The sequence below is a fragment of the Haemorhous mexicanus genome, chromosome 3, assembly GCF_027477595.1.
Source record: "Haemorhous mexicanus isolate bHaeMex1 chromosome 3, bHaeMex1.pri, whole genome shotgun sequence".
Lineage (NCBI taxonomy): Eukaryota > Metazoa > Chordata > Aves > Passeriformes > Fringillidae > Haemorhous > Haemorhous mexicanus.
Genome location: NC_082343.1, coordinates 68,998,803 through 69,018,184, shown reverse-complemented (window position 1 = coordinate 69,018,184; position 19,382 = coordinate 68,998,803). Strand labels below are relative to the sequence as shown.

The window sequence follows — 19,382 nt, the reverse complement described above, 5'->3', positions numbered from 1 at the left end:
TGTCCTCCATGGTGCAATGCACTGCTGATCTCCATCTGAAAGTCAAAGTCCCACTAACCTGGCTTTGCTCTCTGTCCCCTTGTGCTTTGCTACATAAAAATCTGCTAAAATAAAAGTAGTCACTCCTATGTCTACACTTATAGCAGGAAGATATGGCAGAAACTTTCAAGCTGGACAGTAGAAGAGAAAAGGAGTAACATGGGCCAAGACTTAAAGCAAAGAAAAATGTGGAGGCAAAGTTGTCTAGTGCTATATCACTGACCAAACTTCCAGTGCCTGGTAACGTGCCTAGAAAAGGACAAAAGCCACTGGAAAAAAACAAAACCCACAAATATCCCATTAACAAAAAGAAAGAGTATGCAAATAAGTTTTCTTCCTTCTTATTAATGCAAAATACCCCTCTGATCAAATCTGCACAATGCACTTATCTGAGATAGAAACTGAAGATTTTACAGATCTCAACTAATCTGGGAACCATGGGCTTTTTCTGTCCTGAAACTAACTCTATCCAATACTCAGAACTAATCCCCTCCCAAAATAAGGATTCCCAGTCATGCTCCAGATGAAAATGCTCTCAGGGGAAATTTTTTTTTTGGCAGCCTGCCATTCCTTGGACACCCCTTTCCCAGACCCCACACCTTCCTACATTCAACGTCTCTTCTTGGTCTCTCCTGAATCCATAACATCCTAAATCTTGACTAACACAAGGTGTGCGCTGAGTCTTAGCCAAAGCACTCCACTCATGGGCCAGACAAAATATTTCTTTGGACATGTCACTCCTTGGGTGACGTGGGTAAGATGCTCATGACGAAGCTAAACACTGACCCTGAAATAACATCTGCAATGTTTAACTTTGTTGGAAATCCCAGCAGATCCCTCCTCGCTTTTTTGTTATTCCCACCGAAAACCAGCAGAGAAAATGATGCAGAAGTTTCTCACCCATTTCCTTTAAGGCTCACCAGTTTCCCACTTGTATCCTCTACCATTATTTAGATATCATATGTACAGGAGAAAAGTCAGAATGAACTCTACAATGTCATATCTGAAGTCACTGAATTTCCTTTAATAAGTAGTTGTAGCTGGGATATGGGCAGATTATTTCAGTTTTTCATTCAAGTTGCAGGACACTGGAGATAAGGCTAAAAGCAGAGGTCTGTGACATACTCCTAATTTTGTTAATGTTTAGTTAAAAGCAAAAACCCTGAGGGTTGAGTCAGCAGTAAGGTACAACCACATATAGAAGCTGTGATCTTTACATCAGGAATGAAGAGGGAGAAAAGGGGAGAAAATGCTGAAAAACAGAAAGGAGAAACAACAGAATGAAAACCAGCAAAGAAGTCACATAACATTTGTTTTCAAAAATTACTGAAGATGTTAAAATGAACAACACAATCCTATCCTGGATCAGCAATTTCTGGCATAAGGGCATCTTGCTTCTCACTTTCCATAAGGGCTTACAACTGGGACTTACTTTCTCATGTTGGGGTAAGTGTCTTGAGGCTGCTAAATGTCAACAGCCAAGAGAGTTCGTTGAGATTCCTGTAGTTCTCAACCAGAAGTCTCCATTAGGGACAAATGGTGCTGACAAAAAGGTTATCTGGCCCTCCAGAAGATTAACTCAAGTGTCTTAACTGTGCCTGTAGTACTAGGCTGAAGAGAATAGGTTTCTTTGACTGAGAAAATCAAAGAATTACTGCATTTAGGGCAAAATTCTTGGGTGAAGATAAAAATACCCCCAGATACTGAAATCACGTATATCCCAGTTTCTTCTGGAAAGAAAAAAGCTTGTGTAAGAGCTAAAACAAACATAGAAAAGCTCCAACAGCATATGAAATTTACACTTTAAATGCCTCAAAATCTACTGTCATAGAAATCTGTAACTGCACACTGAAGTACTTCAAAGTTAGGAAATGACAATAGAAGATGACAATATTAATATTGCTTTCATGGCATCCACTCAGCCATTTTCAGAAGATCCACTGTGATACCATCTTTAATTACATGGTCATATCCAGTGCTTCCTACAGTGTTAATATGAATGCTGCTCACTGAATAGTTACCCTGTATTTTGTTTTGTCATTGCATAGATAGAGTTCATTTACTGTTTTAAACAATTTACATTGTTTAGCACCTGCTCTCCATGCCAGTTACAAAATTACATGAATGGCTTCTTTCCCAGCAGCCTCTATTACAGTGTTCATTACTGTAATATCCAAATGCTTTACAAACATTCATTAAATTCTTTTTGTGGCTCTTTTCCTTGTAATATACTTTCTGCGGTGCAGAAACAGCCCAGAAAGGGACTAAGGCAATATGAAAATACTGTGAGTATTTTCTACTAATTCTGGATATCCAACTTGAAAAGTCCATACCCTGTCTTTCAAGAATTTAACATTTTGCAGTATGTAGTGCTTTATTTGGACAGCAATAGGCACTGACTTCTGTGCCATAGAAGACATGGAGAGATGCTGGAAAGCTAAAGAGACAGAGAAAGAGATAGAGAGATCCTCCAGGGTCTTATTCAATTACTTTCATCATATGACCACCCTGTGACCACTGGCCTTACTCAGCACATGGAAACCTGAACAGGCTTGTGTGCACCACTCTCCACTGCTGTCATCCATGCAGGACAAAGAAGTTTGCTGAACCAGCTTTTAATCCATGACCGGTTTGCACTCTGCTGTGGGTAAAGAATAGTGCAGAAACAGGGGCAGAAGTTTACCAAGGGAGCCACCAGCAAGTGCTCTCTATGCTGACAGGAAGGCTCCAAGCACTTTTGGGTTTTCCTAAAATATCAAAAATAGAGAATGCAACTGTCAAATTTTAATGAATATGTTCATTTACTACATATAAAATATAATTTTATTTTCAAGGCCTTGGTTATTTTGAAGCAAGGTTTTTTTAGATAGCAAAAAAAGCACACACTTTTAGTGTCCCAATCTTCCCTACTAAATATCAAGCTCTTTCTCCAATGTACATGAACAAAAGATTTCTTGTATTGTTCTGAGACACATTTTTTGCTTCCAGGCAGAGGAAGAGTCACCCTGTGCCTCATCAATGCCTGGTATCAATCCTGGAAAATTCACACCCAGTCAGGTAAACCTGGAAAAGTTAGAAGCAACTAAACAAGCTCTTCTGATAGAAAATATTATTTTGTTTTAATTAGAAGACTAATGAAGTAATAGCATTGCTTCAGGAGCTGATTTTTCAAAAAATTAGAAAATATTACTGCATGGATGAAAGCCTTCCAGATATAACATAATTAAGAAAAAAATGTGCTTTACAAATTATGAAGTGTGTGCATGAAGAAGAGAATGGGAGATGAGTGCAGCCTGCTTCAATTTTTCTCTGTATAGTCTACAGTGAACCTGATGACAGTTTCCAGGGAAAAAACAAAACCAAAACAAACAAACAAACCAAAACAAAAACAAACCAAAAACTCCTGCAAAACAAAACAACAGCAAAACCAAAAAAAACCCAAAACATATGAGATAAAACCAACCAAAACCAGAAAAATCTTTAGTCTGGTTAAACCATAAAGATGAACACTTGCCAGCAAGATTCCTTTCAAGAGCATTTTCAAAAACACAAACTTTCCCATAAATGGCCTAAGAACCTAAACAGTGGAAATTCAGGGATTTCTCTAGGGCTTGCAGACTTTAATTGGACAGAATCCAGAAAACCTAAGATTGTTTTTCAGGCAGAGGCCTTCCTCCTTATTTCTTTCTACAAGCATGCCTGGGATCATTTCTAATTCTGTCTGTTCCTCACTGTCATTTACTATCAGATACTGAAGGGCGCATGGAAGGACAAAATTTAGGAGGAAGGAATTTAAAGCTAATGGTAAAGGAAGTCATAGGACATTACAGGAGGAAGGGAGAAAACAGGACAGTAGAAATTCAAAGCTGAGAGGACCATAGAATTAGCAAGTGGATAGATTGAGAGAAGAAAGTCAGAGTTAGTAGGCATTGATGAGAAAAGAAAGAAAAAGCTGAGGACTGCATTCAGTGCCCAAGGGCTATGGCCTGCTGCTGAGCTGCTGCACTGCTCAGCAAATGCTGGTTTTCATCTTGCCCTGCTCCCACAGGGAGCCTGGCCTTTGGCAGCCATTTCAGTCCTACTTGGGAAAACAATTTTACAGAACATCTCTTGAAACAATTTCACAGACTACCTCTCACTGTGAGGATTGCTCTACACAGATCTTTTCTCTGTCACTTTCTTAGTTCATCACACCACTCTTTTCTGTACTTGCCAAAAGAATAATTTGACATTAGTTTTCATTTTGTATTTGTTGTCTAGGAGTCATTGCTTTAAACGTCATTCACCAAAGTACCATCAGCAAAAAGTGAGTCAGGGGAGGTTGATAAAAAAACACTAATATAACAACACCCTTCTCTGTCTACATAAGTAAATCATCTGAGATCTTAACACATTGCAGAGAGTACCTGACTAGAATTAAAATAAAATGTTTATGTACAGTGACTCAGCATAATTCTGACTACTTATTTACCACAAGAAGAATCTAATTCCCTCCAAGTAAAACTAGAAATTCAGGTTTTCAGGATCAGTTATATCAGGCATCACACCTAACCTTTGGCAACTACAATGAATTTGCTTCATACGGAAGGAACTGAGTCCTGCATATTGCTCAGAACCCTGTTGTTTAATAACTTCTCACAAACTAAAATGAAGGCTATCTTGTGTGCATTGTGTGTGGGACTTGGAACTTCTGTGTCTTTTCATAGTGGATGGAATAAGTTTGTTGTTCTTTCCACACAGAAAAACACAGCACATGTGAATAGATGTATATAAAATAGTTTTGTGAGAAAAAGGCTCATTTCTACACCATGTAAGCGGCAGAGATCTATCAAAGCAACAGAGCAACACAAGTTTATGCTTTTAAAAGTCTGTATGTTTGAAAGTGACTGTCTGTCGTAACATGCTTTAAGTTTTGCTGCATTTTCTACACTTTGAAATCAACATTGCAATTTTTCTTTGAATAACCATTACAGTGTGAAATACAGTTTTGGAAAATAACAGATCCCATTTTGCTCTTGGCTTTTGGATAATGTTTTCCTAGTGTTCTTGTCAGCAGATATAGCTGATTTGTTGGTGTCTTTCCAGAAACACTAAATTTATGTTAGACTTCAGAGATTTTTATTGGGGAAATGGCAGAATATAAGAGGAGATATGAGAAGAGGCATAGAAGCAAAAAGGAAAAATAATTAAATTATACTTCTCCATCTATTTTCTAAACAAAATATTATAGTTTTGATTTGATTTGAGAAAGTACTACATTTGAATAATTTTAAAATTTAAAGGTCTTTTGTTTCTATTTTCAAATAGAAGTTTCAATAAAATATAACTATTTTTTTCCCTTTAATTTTGTTCAGAAGTGATTACATTATCTGACCACAAGACAAAACCAAGCAATACTCTTCACATTATTTCAGGGCATATTTTGATTTCATACAAAGCTAAAATGAAGGATTCTTGAGAAAACTCTCTGCTTCTTTCTTCCAGGCAAAAGGAGACTTTTTTTTTCTCTCATCCCATTCATGTTTGAAAATGAATATGTGCACTAGAACACAAGCGATACGTTCATCCACGTAAAAGGGACCTTTAACTAAAACAAGACAATATAAACCTGTGTTGCTAATATATTATAGTCACTATCTTGCTGGAATTTACAATGTACATAGATGCTTAAATACTGTAATATGGAAAACATAGCACTTTAATAAACAGAGGTAATATTCTGGGGACTGGATGCCTCTGAGCCTACCACCAAAATTAGTCATTAATTTTGCTATCATTTCTTTGTAGCAAGATGAAGGTTATTGCCAGAAAAAAAATCTTTATATTTCTAGACTGAAGGAGCAGATTCACCACACTTTCATTGTGCAGTGTCTTTAAAAACAGATGGTTTCAATTTACTAATCACTGACAACTGGACTGTGACGCCAAACAGTAGCTTACTCCACACAGTCCCAATGGCTACAAATGTAAAACTCTCACCTACCCTGGCAGACTGACCTTATCTGTATCTGGGAATACACAAAAGGAGCCCCAGGCTCCACTAAGAAATCACTGGGGCAGAGATGAAGAAACTGCAGGAGATTACTTTCTCATATGAAGAGGGTAACAGATGTGCCAAAAAGGACTCTGAGTCCCTAAAATCTGTTTTGGTCCAAGAAATATCTTTGTTTTGTGTTACTCCAGTTTTCAGCATAATAAATAATGAGCTGTGCCCTAAATAAAGGACCCTAAATTGAGCACCCTAAATAAAGGGCCTGCCAGGGCTTCACAGGCTTTTACTGTAAAGTAACTGTGTGGATTGTTTAGATGAGGGAAAATTCAATTGTGAGTAAATTGGATTAAGCCCATCACAATGGCAGGCACTTCCTCTTCCAGTCTAAAGCAAATTTACTATCTTTCAAACATCAACACCAAGATTACGTGTGCATCAGTCTAAAAATCTGTGACATTTTGTGTGTAAACCTTTCCCGCAAGGACACGGTGGGCCATGACCGTACTGTCACCTGTTGTAAGGGATTATGAATAACACTGCATTCATTTTTCAGTAGTTGATAATGGCAGCTGACCATGCTGTAAACACGGAAATTGATTTGCTCTGAGTCTGCTGCAGGACGACAAACTATTGCACCTTTGGCCACTCTTGCACTCAGTAATGACTGGAAGTGACTGTTTCTCCTGTAGGAATGGTATTATAAGGCCAAGGGCATGAGCTGTGTAATTTAGCATAGTTCACCTAATACTGAGTTCACTGCACAATAGGAAACAAATCACAATCTGATAGCATTAATTTTTTGAAATATCCATAAATTCATCTCATTTTGTGAGTCCCTGTTTGGTTATTGTGTAATTAATTTTAACATTTGTATTCATTCTCCACAATATTAGTCATCTGCATGCTGTATTATTTAATCTACTCTGAGGTTCTTCTACATGAGAAAACAAACAGTAGGCAAAAGTGATATCATATTGCTTTTTGTGATGTTTTATTTACACAAGTCCCATTTAAGAGATTAAAGTAAATTGTCAACGTTTATTCTCTGTTGTAGTCTTGCACCTGAAAAGAGGTCCCATTGCATTTAAAGCTTGTTCTGAAACAATTACCTGCATTTGGAGTCAATGAAAGGCTACCACTCTCTTTAACATCCATTGCTTTAGGATTTGGGGTTTGAAATACAGCCGTATAGTCATCTCTTTAAAAAAAAAGCCCAAACTTAAAAAACATTCTTGAGACCCTATTTCTGCTGCATAGAGTCTTTCAAATAGCATTGTAAAATCTTGCATCAATGTTAGTAGTACCTGTATACATTTGTACTTCTACACTGATATAATATACTGTAAAAGTAGCAATAACTCTGCTGTTCATAACTGAGGAACAAAGTGGAAATCTTGAGGTAGCCTTAAATGTTAATACGGTACAGAGAACACAAATAACATGAATTGATTTAACACCATGGGAAACTCAAATAGATAAGAAAATTTTCAATCATACATTCACTTAAACCATTACAGCTTCCAAAAGCCCTCAATTGATTTTCTTGAGAAAATCCTTCCAGAGAAATTATTTTCTTTTCTCACAGAGAAACTCAGTACAGAAATAATACAAAAACCCTGAGAAAAAAATTGCCCCTGTGCCTGCCCAAGACGCTGGTGGCAGACCAGATATCTTCATCCAGTTTGTGTAGAGCTCTCTCTTGGACATGCACTTGGGTTCACACCTCAGACTACTGCCCGAAGTCAGGTGGACTTGTGTCCTCTGCCAGGTCAGCTTTCAGTGGAGAACAACCAGGACACTCTGTCCCCAGAGGGACTCATAAAGAAACTGTGCAGTCTGGCATCCTTGGGTGACTCTAAGCCAAAGGACAGAATGGTTCTTTCATAGGAGGAAAAATTACTTAAATAAAGGGCCTTCCACCTTTCAGACTAACCTTTTCAGGGTGACAGATAGGAAGGGTGACACAGCAGAGATACTTTTGACTTCTAGAAGTAAAGCTGGAGCACATCAAACACCACATCAGTTTTGTACTATCAGACCAAGACCCTTACACAGATTTCTTTTGCAAGAGATTACAAGACCGTGTAAGAGTTATGTTGGCATCACAGGAAGTTTCTGTGTGATTTTTCAAGCATTTTAGCTCTGTAATAACAAGATCTCATTTTCTCTTTTCTTTCCTTAAATGTATTCAGAAAACTAATAATTATCTTATTATTATAATCAAGTTGTTATTCTGGAATAACATCCTGAACCCCCAGGTTTACATCCTTATCAGTTGCATAGTCTGAGTTTGTCTGTCATTTCTGGGTAGCTCATCAGCTGGTGTGACTGAGTTTATGTCTGCTTATTGTCTGTGTTAGCATTAACTTGTCAGTTTTGCTGTCTGTGTGTTTGTCTCCCTCCCTTTCCTTGTTGGCAAGGTCCTCAGATAATCCTGAAAAAGAAATGTTCCCGCACTCCACATGCCCTTCTCTGTCAGTGCAACTGAGCAGCTCCTCCTCATCACCACCACCACCCACCTCGTGTGCCCCTCAGGTTTGTCTGCGAGTTCTTCTGTATGGCTCCTTCCACTACACACCCTTAGAGGAGCAAAGACTCCTTCTGTATTCCCTTATAGAGGCTTCCACTAATTGAAAAGATCAGAAATTTCAAAAGGAAAACTGGGCTGGTGAGTTCTCAACATTTCTGAAATTTATGGTACATATTCAGTCCCACATGTGAGTCTTAGATCTCTTTTTTTCTCTTTTGCAGTGAGATTTAAAAAATTGTGCTGCAAAATTTTTATTCTATAAATACACGAATAAAATTTTTAATTAAGCTAGAAATATATCTAATTTATTTAGAGAAAGCTAAGGAGAAATTCTTACTGACATTACTGCAGTTAAATTTATAATGTAAAGTATTATAGAGTACTCTGCACAGAAGTAGTGGAATGTCAATTAGTGCAATCCTTTATGGAGCTATCACTTATCACTTAAATCACTGCTTTGTTTTTCCAGTTTTTATTTATTAAGATTAGTGTACCAACATGAAAAAAAAAAAGTATGTATTTCTATGTAGTTTAAGTGATTGAGAAAAAGAATACTTTTTCATTATCAATATTTTAATCTTCTAAAAAGCTATTTCCAGATGATTTCTAAGCCTGTTTGGAGAACTGAAAACTGCAAATTTGTAAATTTCCATTCTTATTTCCTATAACACTCATGGTTTTCTTTACACAGATATGAGTAGAAAACCTGAATGTCAGCATTTAAGAAAATTTTGATGAAGGACAAAATTCTTATGTAAAGAAGTTTAATCTCTTATTTTTAGTTTTAACACAAGAAGGGCCTTCAAATATATCCTATATAGTATTGTTTAAAAATAACTGAAAATTTACTTTTGCTCTTACACAGAGTAGTTAATATGTAACAATATTTTGTCCTTTTTTTAAAATATCATTCAATAAATTATATTCTTTCCCTGCTATGCATACCTTGCTTACATAGCTTGAAAAGGAACAAAACATTTTACTACAGAAAAGCATCTGAGTCTGATGAATCATATTTTCTCTACTGACCTCTTTTAAAATTAAGGTGCAGGTAAATTTTGTGTCATCTAAACTATGCCGCTGGAAAGTCTCTCAGTATCAAAATCTTTGCAATGTCTGCTACAGCCTCATATTAAAACATAATGTCTTTAGGATAATAACAGGACATACTCTGGGTTTAGCCCTGCATCTTTGGTAGGAAGCAAAATAATAGATGGATAATTCTGTGAGGGTAAAGTCATTGATGGCTGCAGCCTGGGTTGACTTAGAGGCATTAGTGTAGATGGAGCAGATAGGTGAGATCTGTAAAGGATCAGTCCCTGAATGTCACAGGGACCTGGGCAGTGCTACCACTTCATTTGTGCCTATTTATTTTCAGCATGTCTTTTCTTTCTGTCACTCATGACTAAGCAATCAACAATCTAGGAAAAAAAAGCCAAACACTTGTTTAGAAATATAAAATTTTCCACAGAGATGAGAGGGTTTTTTGTGAGGTTGTTTTTTGTCCTAATAGCTTGGTCTTTGCCCACCAAAGAAATAAAGGGTTGTGCAGTGTCAACACCTATGGTTTTGTTAAGCAGACTTGACAATAGGTCTGTAATTAGATGTGGCAGTGATGTACCCTTGACTTTGCTTATACAACAGTTCCAGCCCGCGGTGAAGTACAAAGGTAAAAGACCAAAGAAAGTAGATGGGCCTGTGCACTTTTCAGAAAATCCTTTCTGAAAGCAATGGGGCTAGAGAGAGCCATTGGTTTGACCTTGTAGGGTACCTCTTATATTTTTATGTTTTAATGTCTTCAGTACAGATAGAATCTTACACAAAGAAAGTCTTCTATAACCAACAGTGCTTTTCACATAATAATAATTCTTCACAGAGATACCTGACCTAGTTTGTTAAAAATGAGCCTAGCTTCAGGATTTCTTAGCCTGGCTGAACTGTTGGTTACTATTTCTCAGCTCTAAACCTGCTCAGAGATCACTCAGCTCTGGACAGCTCTGTATTGTCCAGGGCAGAGAGCCATCAAAGACAGCTATTGAGGAAACATTGTACAATACCTGGCAAATGTTTTTGCCAACAACATTACTCAAACACAACTAATCTATGCTAGCATGCACAATGCTTATTCCTACTGAGTCAGAAAAAAAAACCCCACCAAACAGGACTATCAAGTTGTTATGACCAGTATGTGGCCTTTTTTTTTCTTTTTTCTCTAAAGGGCACTGTAAAGGCCACCAAGCTTCAGGGAAAGCTAACTACCTGTTTGCAGGATGTGTTTTAAGGACATTTTTTTTGGTGTTCACATGATTCATTGCCATATTCTTCATAATAGGGTAATGAAAACTAGTAGCTAATGATTATAATAAAAAAATACACTAATTCTGAATAAAGACAAGGTTTCTTGTCTTCAAGACATTTCTCAGAATTTGAATAAAGACATATGTATTTAGAAAACCATATTGCCAGAAAATAAGTGACCTTAATTAGACAAGTTTTCATTAACTACTCATGTACAATGCCATAACTCTCCACTTTTCTGAGCAGAGACACATTTTCTGAATGTGGATATGCACATGGATGTATAAATAGTACTGGCACTTGAAAAAATGTGTCATTTTACAGTTTGGTAAACCATTTACTTCAGTGTTCAGTATAGTCTTTGAATATTTAAGAAATAAGCAGAAATTAAATCCAGTTTGATGTGTGCTTGAAGACAGCACTGGAATGCTTAACTGTCATTAAAGAAGTTAAATTATTAATTTAATGGTCTTTATGCAGTATTTCACTGTTTAAATTCAAAAAAGGCACTACCAAGTCAAAAAACATCAAAACCATAATCTAGCTTAGCAATACACACATCAACTAAGAGGGCTGTATTGCATGATCTTAAAAATATCAATCTTATAAACTTTCTCTATATTGTGTGTGTGTGTGTGTACACATGTATGCATACACACAAAAAAAACCCATGGATAAAGTATATCAATTGAAAGAAAAGACTGAATTTCACATATAGGCTTTTCAATGTTTTATACTATATGCATATTTTGGTGATAGACACCTTTTCTACCAAAAAATATGTAAGAATGACTTCTGTATTTGGCAGGTTCCAAGATGTGCAAACAAACTACTAGAACTTTGTGCAGTCATTTAGCAATGAACAATTTTTACAAGTTCATTTCAGTACAAGGGTTAGTGGTGATTCTGGTGGTCTCCTCAGGAGTCTGTACTGTGACAGAATAAGGAGCTATGAGAGCAAGTGAGAGGGAGCACACAGAAACCACAATGGATTACATTCAGTTTACTGAGGTATTCAGTAGAATCCAAGGTTTCACTTTTAAAAAAGCCTCTAGACATTTTGACTGTAAATACCACTTTGAAAAATGACCCACATGAACAAATGAAACCCCAAAAGCCTGACTTTGCAGAAAGTCTAAAACAAGTCAGCCCAGTGAAAGCTTTATTGTTCTCATATAGTCACTGAAATTCAGTCAATGTATGAAATAGTTAAAGCTGAGTCAGGTAACAGAAGGTGAAGGAAATATGGAGATTGACAAAAATAACCTACTAGGCACTTCTGCTTTCAGCTGGTTGTTTAAAAAGCTCACTGTGGAATTGACTGGTGAGGTTACATTGACTGGGTCTGGGGCTCAGTTTCCACCAGCTGGGAAATACCTATGTAAGATATAAGAGATAAATATTTTCGAAACAGAAAAAAGTTAAAAGTAATTGCTATGATCTTCTTTGACTCAATCTACTAGGAATTTGTACAGATTTGCTTCCCTCAGCACAGCACTTTTGTTTCATTAATGTTGGCATGAACACATGGAAGGAATGATGGCCAATGGCACCCTGGCCTGTATCAGCAATGATGTGGCCAGCAGGACGAGGGCAGTGATTGTCCCTCTGTGCTCAGCTCTGGTGAGTCCTGTGTTCAGTTTTGGACTGTCTCATTACAAGAAGGACACTGAGGTACTGGAGCATGTCCAGAGAAGGGCAATGGAGCTGGGGAAGGGTCTGGAGTACAAGGAGGAGGAGCAGCTGAGGGAACTGAGGTCGTTTAGTCTAAAGAAAAAAGGGCTCAAGGGTGATCTCATTGCTCTCTGTAACTACCTGAAAGGAGGTTGTTGTGAGGTGGGAGTCAGTCTCCTCCAGATAAACGACAAGAAGAGAGGACAAGTTGTGCCAAGGAAGGGGAGTGCTTATTTTAAAAACTTTCTTCATGAATAGGATTGTCAAGCACTGGAACAAGTTTCCTGGGGAACTGGTGGAATCCCCATCCCTGGAAGTGCTCAAAAGATGTGGATGTGGCTCTTGGGGCCAGTGGCAGACACAGTGGTGCTGGGTTAATTGTTGGACTCTGAGAGGTCTTTTTCAACCTCAGTGATTCTATGATTTTATGATTGTAATCTGTCTTTCAATAAACAAACAGGTCCATCAGGATGTCAGGCAAGAGCCCCCTCCAAGAACAATCTGTCTTTCCTCTATCAAAACCAGAATTCATGTCTCTCCAACAGGGAGGTGTTTTCTTTTATTTTTGTTTCATTAAAATTAACTGTAGAGCTGGGCTGTATTTCTCATCCAGAACAATTTGCACTATGTCATTTTCTTGTTTAGTTTAAACAACTGGCAGTAATAAAACAAGACCAGGTGAATATGTTACTATGGTTCCTGTTTGTAGCGCAGGAACCATAGACACAGAGAAAGACCACAGAGACAGGAAGGTTTGTGTGCCAAGAAGATCTACCTTTTAATTCAGATTTTGGTATTTGTCAAGTTATTCTTTCTGATCATGCTTTGTTGGATATGCAAATTAAATTATGTGATTCTATCTCCAATAACATTTTTTGTCTTCCAAGTGTTATATGTCTAAACACAGAAATAAGAGCATTCCAAATTCATGGGATGCAGCAGATACAGCCTCATTCAAACTTAGAATGAAAAATCTGTCTGGCTCATGGTTTTGACTGCTACCTGTGACACAGAAAGAAGAAAAGCACCAAATGCTCTTATAGTTGTTAACTTATCATTAGAATAGTTTGTGTCTGCTTTTGGTCAGATATAATATAAAATAATGTTTGCATGGTAGCAGATTTATCTCCTCATGAAGAGAAAGTTCACGATGTGACTATGGTTTGCCAGATTAATGCGTCCACTCCCCAACTGCCTTGTCGCCCCCTACCCCAGGTGAGGCCAGGAGAACACACCTGTCTCCAGAGACACTAACACAATTCCTTCATGATCTCTCCACCTGACAGGTTGTTTTTGGTATAAGAAGTAGAGCAGGTGCTAGAAGAGCTCTCCAATGAGAAGATGCTTTACTGGTAAATATAAAAATGAAGGGCCTTGTTGCCTCAGTCTGTCCAAAACAGACTTCACTGTAGCAGGTGTGCACTTCTTGGATGCATTTCATCTTGTGCAGCACATATTTGGACTGAAATGTTGCAGCAGACAGAAGTCAAGCCATGGATTTACCTTTTTTCCCCTATTCACACAGATTGTTACTAATTTCATCCAAGTCATCCACCTATGAAGAGATCACTTAAGCCAAAGGAAGGAAGCAAAATGACTTCTTTTTCTTAGCAAGAAATTGTGCACAAATAATAAGTGTTTGACTTTTGATACAATTTAGTTCTATTATATAATATAAATATACTAGCAAAATATAAAAATTGCCCCCTTCAATTGTAGCGTACAACTTCTACCAATAACCTTTGGTCAAAGGAGAGCAAAACAGTAAAGAAATCTCATTATTTCTCAGTTCTTATAGCCAAGGATACATGAAAATTGCCTCTGTTGTGAATAGTGTTTATTTTTTTGTTTTTCCCAGATGAGATATTGCAAATCCTTTCTGCCCTTTCCCCCAGACATTGACTCACCTTATCAGCTCCACCTCAGTCATATCTGACAGTCAGAGACACCCAGGAAGAAAAAAGAAGTTATCTAAAGAAGTTTCTTACTTTCCTTCTTGTTTTACTTCATTTTCTTTCTTACCAAGGAAAATTAAAAAAAAAAAAAAAAGGCGTGCCTTTCTCCCTGATAAAAATTCACAGACACTTCAGCAAGGAGACAAACTGGTCTGCTGCAGCACTTGTTGAGAACAGGCAATGACCCAGCATTATTCTCTGCCAGCACTGACAATACAGCGCCAGACAGACTCTCTGATCTCTAACTGTCTCTATAAGAAAGACCATGTCAATATGTTGATAAAAGAGGGCCAGATAGATTTGCTTGTTAATACTCTTGAAGGTCACAGGCAAAACTGAAAAAATAAGCAAAAGAAATTTGACTACTCTACAAGCAGCTCTCAAGCATTTTTTGGCTAAACTTACGGAGTTGGCCCTGTCATCTATCACTGTAGAACCTTTCATGCCCCTCTATTCCTTTGTTTCAGTGACTTTACAGAGTAGCCATGCATGCATATGAATGCAATTTTTAAAATAGTTTCTACACAAATAAGGTGAAATCAGCTGCTAAAAAATGTGATCAGTCTGGTTTTCTTCCCAAGCTTCCTAAGAGTCACACCATGAATTAAGTCTGTTTCTCAGAACAGAATAGCCAGTGTTTCTTTGTCTAATGAGATGGAGATGCAATCCGGAAATAAAATTCCTGTTGTCTCCGCAGATGTACAGAAGCTGGCTGGTGCTGCAAAATGTGCATTCAACTGAGTCAAAGACTGTTGATCAACTGTGCCTGGCAAATATTGCAAGCACAAAAACCACACTGCAAATATATGGTAAATGTGCATTTTTGCAGGTGATTACAAGATTGTGAGTCTTCCACTCTTTGTCAGTTCATTGCTGGGACCATAAAGGATCCTGCCATACAGTCCTATGCATCATTGCATCAGAAACTTTGTGTATTTCCACAAATGTCTATATCATGGCCGTGAAAAATTCACCAACACTAAAGGGAATTAAAACCAAAACAGAGAGATGAGAGAGGATAAACTCAGGTGGGATAGAGAGAATTGTTAGTTTTTAAATTTAATAAAAGAGATATTAGCACAGCCTTTTTTCTAATTGCAATCTTTAGGGAAAACAAAGAGTGGCTCTTTAAACCATCATTACCTTTGTTCTTACTGTTTCACTAGGATAACTGAGTTGCAAAATACACAGGGTGTGTGAAAGGGAATTCTTGGAGGAAAGTGTAGCAAGGAATCTTCCAATTTGGTTCAAGGAAATAAAAATCCTCATCTTGAGGATGAACAGCTCAACAACTTGAAATGCCTAACAAAGCAAAGAGGTCTAGCTTATTTTTGGCCATGTTTGAGTTGGGATGACTCTTCAAATGTCCAGCAGATGTCCCTTCTAACCTCAGTTAGTCTATTGTTACATGTGTGTGGGCTGACAGACTTGTACATATGTGAAGATCACTAAAGCCAAGTGACTTAGAAAGAAATCTAAGACAACATGTTTAAACCACATTAATCTTGCTGTGAAATAAAAAGCTCATTTGGGAGAAATTACTTCATTTGAGAGCTGGAAAAACTCTCCATTGTTTCTTCTACAGTGTTCTAAAAATCTATAGAGAAAAAACTTTCATTGTAACTTAGTCTTTACTATAAAGAGACAAAGGCATATCAAAAAAAGTAAACAATAAAATTGATTCAGTAACAAGTAAAAAAACAGAGGTTACACAACAATGCACTTTGGCAAACTTAACTTTGTATTTGAAGCTCTAGATATAGAAAGATAAGGACATTAGGAGCTGAGATGTTGTATAACTGAGAAAAATTACTTTCAAAGTATTAACAGCATGAAGAAATCTGATGACTTCTAAGAAAACTAACTCTTGAAAGAGAGTAAAGGCCAACCTGAGCTAAATTAGAGCCTAACACCATTTATCTAGTGATTCAGAAAGTGCCTTCCCTGCAGATTAATTTATCCAGCTGGAAGAATTTTTTTGAACATGACCATTGAAAATGTTGTCTGCCTGAATACAGAAATAGAAACAGCTGGTCAAACTCTGGAAATTAAGGTCTTCAGGTTAGAGATTAATATTAGAGTTGCTCTAAAATGCCTCTAGCAAAAATCCTACAGCTGATAAAAGACTAGTATAATCATATCTGAGCCAATTTTCCTAGCCTGTGGCAGTATAGTGGGCAGATCAGGTCAAAGATGATGTTTCAGGTCCAAATGAGATTTAACTGAAAGGCTGCATCACCATCCCTCTAAAGTCAACATTCATTCTGAGACTAATAATGAATGTCGCTTATGGCATTTCTTTACACAGTGATAATTTTTTTCCAAAATGTACCTCTGGAACTGCAGTCAGACCTATTTCAGCAAACGCTGACTCTGACTTCAACACCCAGAAGCAACTGTGCAGCCCAGGCTGATTCAGATCTTACTCATCATTACTAGGGAGCCAAGTAACTGATTCTGTGTGATTCCTGATCTATTTCAGAATATTTAATAAGATCTGGCATGCTTTGAAAGGGCAGAAGAAGATAGGATGGACAATTAAACTCTGTGAAAATTTAATAACTTCATCTGCACTCTGTTGTTACATCCACTTTTGCCCTTTGCAGTACTCGCTGAAGTTAATTTTCTCCTGAGAGCAGAGATTTGCCTCCAGAGAAGATGCACACAGACTAGAAGGAACCATTTGAAACTTGTCTGCTGGGGACTCACTCATCATTTGGAAGATGAAAAGGTGTAAAGGTAGCTTGCTTTAACTGATTAACTGGTAACTTTGCACCTGGTTAAGCTGAACACTTATTCAGGGCATGGGTCATATATTTCTACTCTCTGGGTATCATCTGATACACACTTATACAAATAAAAATAATGAACCATCACAGCAGTAACCAACTTGATCTTCCCAGGTGATTTTTAAACAACTGATTAGTCTATATCACGGAAGGAAATTGTTTAAAACAAAATAAAACCCCTCCACACTCTGCCTTCAGTAATTTATTTTCCTGTGACCACAGTGTCTTTTCCTTGCCCATGCCAACTGGTGCTACCACCTCTAGGACCACCAGAGGTTGAGTGTGGCAGGGTAATACCCAGCAAGAGAAAAGGCTATGACCTGTCTCAAACCCATTTAACATAACAAAGAAGAGTTTCATTTCACACAACATGGTTTACTCACGGCTCAGCTTCGATGCTCTGGTCAGCAGCTATGTAGTTGGCAGGGATGTAGCCCGTGAGCTTGCGGCCAGGACAGACTGACCCCTCTGGCAGGAGGAGTTTGGCATACCACCATCCCTCATGGGATGCATTCAGCACTTCCAGCTTATCCCCAGCTCGGAAGCTCAAGTCATCCTCCGTGCGAGCATCATAATCGAACAGTGCCACAAAGTTGCAAATGTTTGCTAGATCCTGGCCAGGCAGCGGAGGTAAAGGTTTCTCTTTTATCTTACTCTCTGAGTCCTTCTGTCCTGCTTGGAGGTCAGGTTTTATCACAGCAAGGTTGGCGAAGACCTGGCCTCCTTTGTCTTCCTGCTCACCGTTTGTCCCAAAGAATAAGCAGGGAAGGTAAGGCTCCAAACAAGGACAGTGCTTCCGGAAGAAGTTTCCCATCTTGATTTTTTGTTGCTTCTGCTTTTCTTTTGCTTTTCCTGGTTGCAAGACCCTTAGACCAATTTTTGCACCATCCACATCTTAGCTTTTTGCAGACTTCTTCTCCCCTTCTCCTTTGGCATAAAATGAAACAACTCTTGGCACAGCTGGAAGCTCCTCACTGGGTCCCACAGAGAGCTCATTACAGACGGTTCCCAGTTAGGGAATGAAACCTAAGCATTCAAGTGCCAGTACACGTATGAAGGGAATTTTTCACTTCCTCTTCAGAAAAAGGAAAGCAACACAACAGCTGGGCTGGGCTGAGCTCTGGGAACAACGGCAAAGTGCAAGCCTCTTCTGTTACAGCAAAACAGTAAAGCCAGAACATGTAAATAAGGGAGGCTTTTCAATTCCTTTGGCTTGGGACGGGTGTTTTCTTATCTCAGATGTGGTCTGGTCATATGATCACTGGTGAATGTCTGAGTTGGCAATGATTAACCAACCTGACCAGCCTGCTTCCTCAGCAGTCTGACGTGGACAGCTTGAATGAATATTTCCTTTTGTTTCCTGGTTTGTACTGGTTTCAGTTTGCAGTGGGAAGCCTTTGCTCCCTTGAGACTGGCAGATGCCCTCAGCAGGAGTGCACCTGTGGCTCCTGCCCTCACTCACACCCAGGTGCATTCCCTGCCAAGTACCTGCCCTTGAAACAAACCCTATGGCTTTTTTTTATTTTATTTTTTTAATTCAGCTGGGATGGGCACTTTTTACAAGGAAAGCCAAATATATATGTCTTACTGTAATAAAGCAAGATATTTTACAGCATTCCTTATTCTGCATTTTAAGAAAAACCAAAGCACTAGCCAAAAAGTATTTTTCTAAGTGGCTGGCTGATTAAATGAACCCTATATAAAAATAATGGCTGTTTTCCAGTCAGCTTGTAAACAATGACACTGCATTGACCAATATATTCCCATTTCTAAAGTATCTCTAATCCAGCATACAGACCAAGCATGGGTGTCCAGATACTGTGTGGCTGTGGCAAAGCAGGCTGAAGGTTTGGCCATCATATCACAGCAGTGCATCCCAAGCTTTGTAACCCCTGGAAATCACCACAGCCTGGGGGACTGGTGGGAACAGGAGCAGGAAACGCAGAAGATACAGCAATAGCCTGTCTGCACACAGTAGTGGCATTTCAGTAAGAGACAAACTCTTACCGATCAGAGTCTATTTATTGAGATCAATCAAAACTCACACACAGACCTATAACTTCCTGGTGATAAAAAAAAAAACCTGAGTCCTATATTCTTCTTTT

General features: G+C 38.2%; 1 protein-coding gene across 2 annotated transcripts in view; it reads right to left on the bottom strand.

Moving 5' to 3' along the window:
- Nucleotides 1-18,537, bottom strand: part of FRK (fyn related Src family tyrosine kinase) — a 47,450-nt gene extending 28,913 nt beyond the window's left edge. Inside the window, exon 1 of one of the 2 annotated variants that reach the window (XM_059842254.1) lies at nt 17,661-18,537. In XM_059842254.1, coding sequence (XP_059698237.1) covers nt 17,661-18,091 — 431 coding nt within the window. In that variant the 5' untranslated portion in view covers nt 18,092-18,537. The remainder of the gene's footprint in view (nt 1-17,660) is intronic. The other variant, XM_059842253.1, reaches the window with a different exon arrangement.
- Nucleotides 18,538-19,382: the final 845 nt, after the last annotated feature.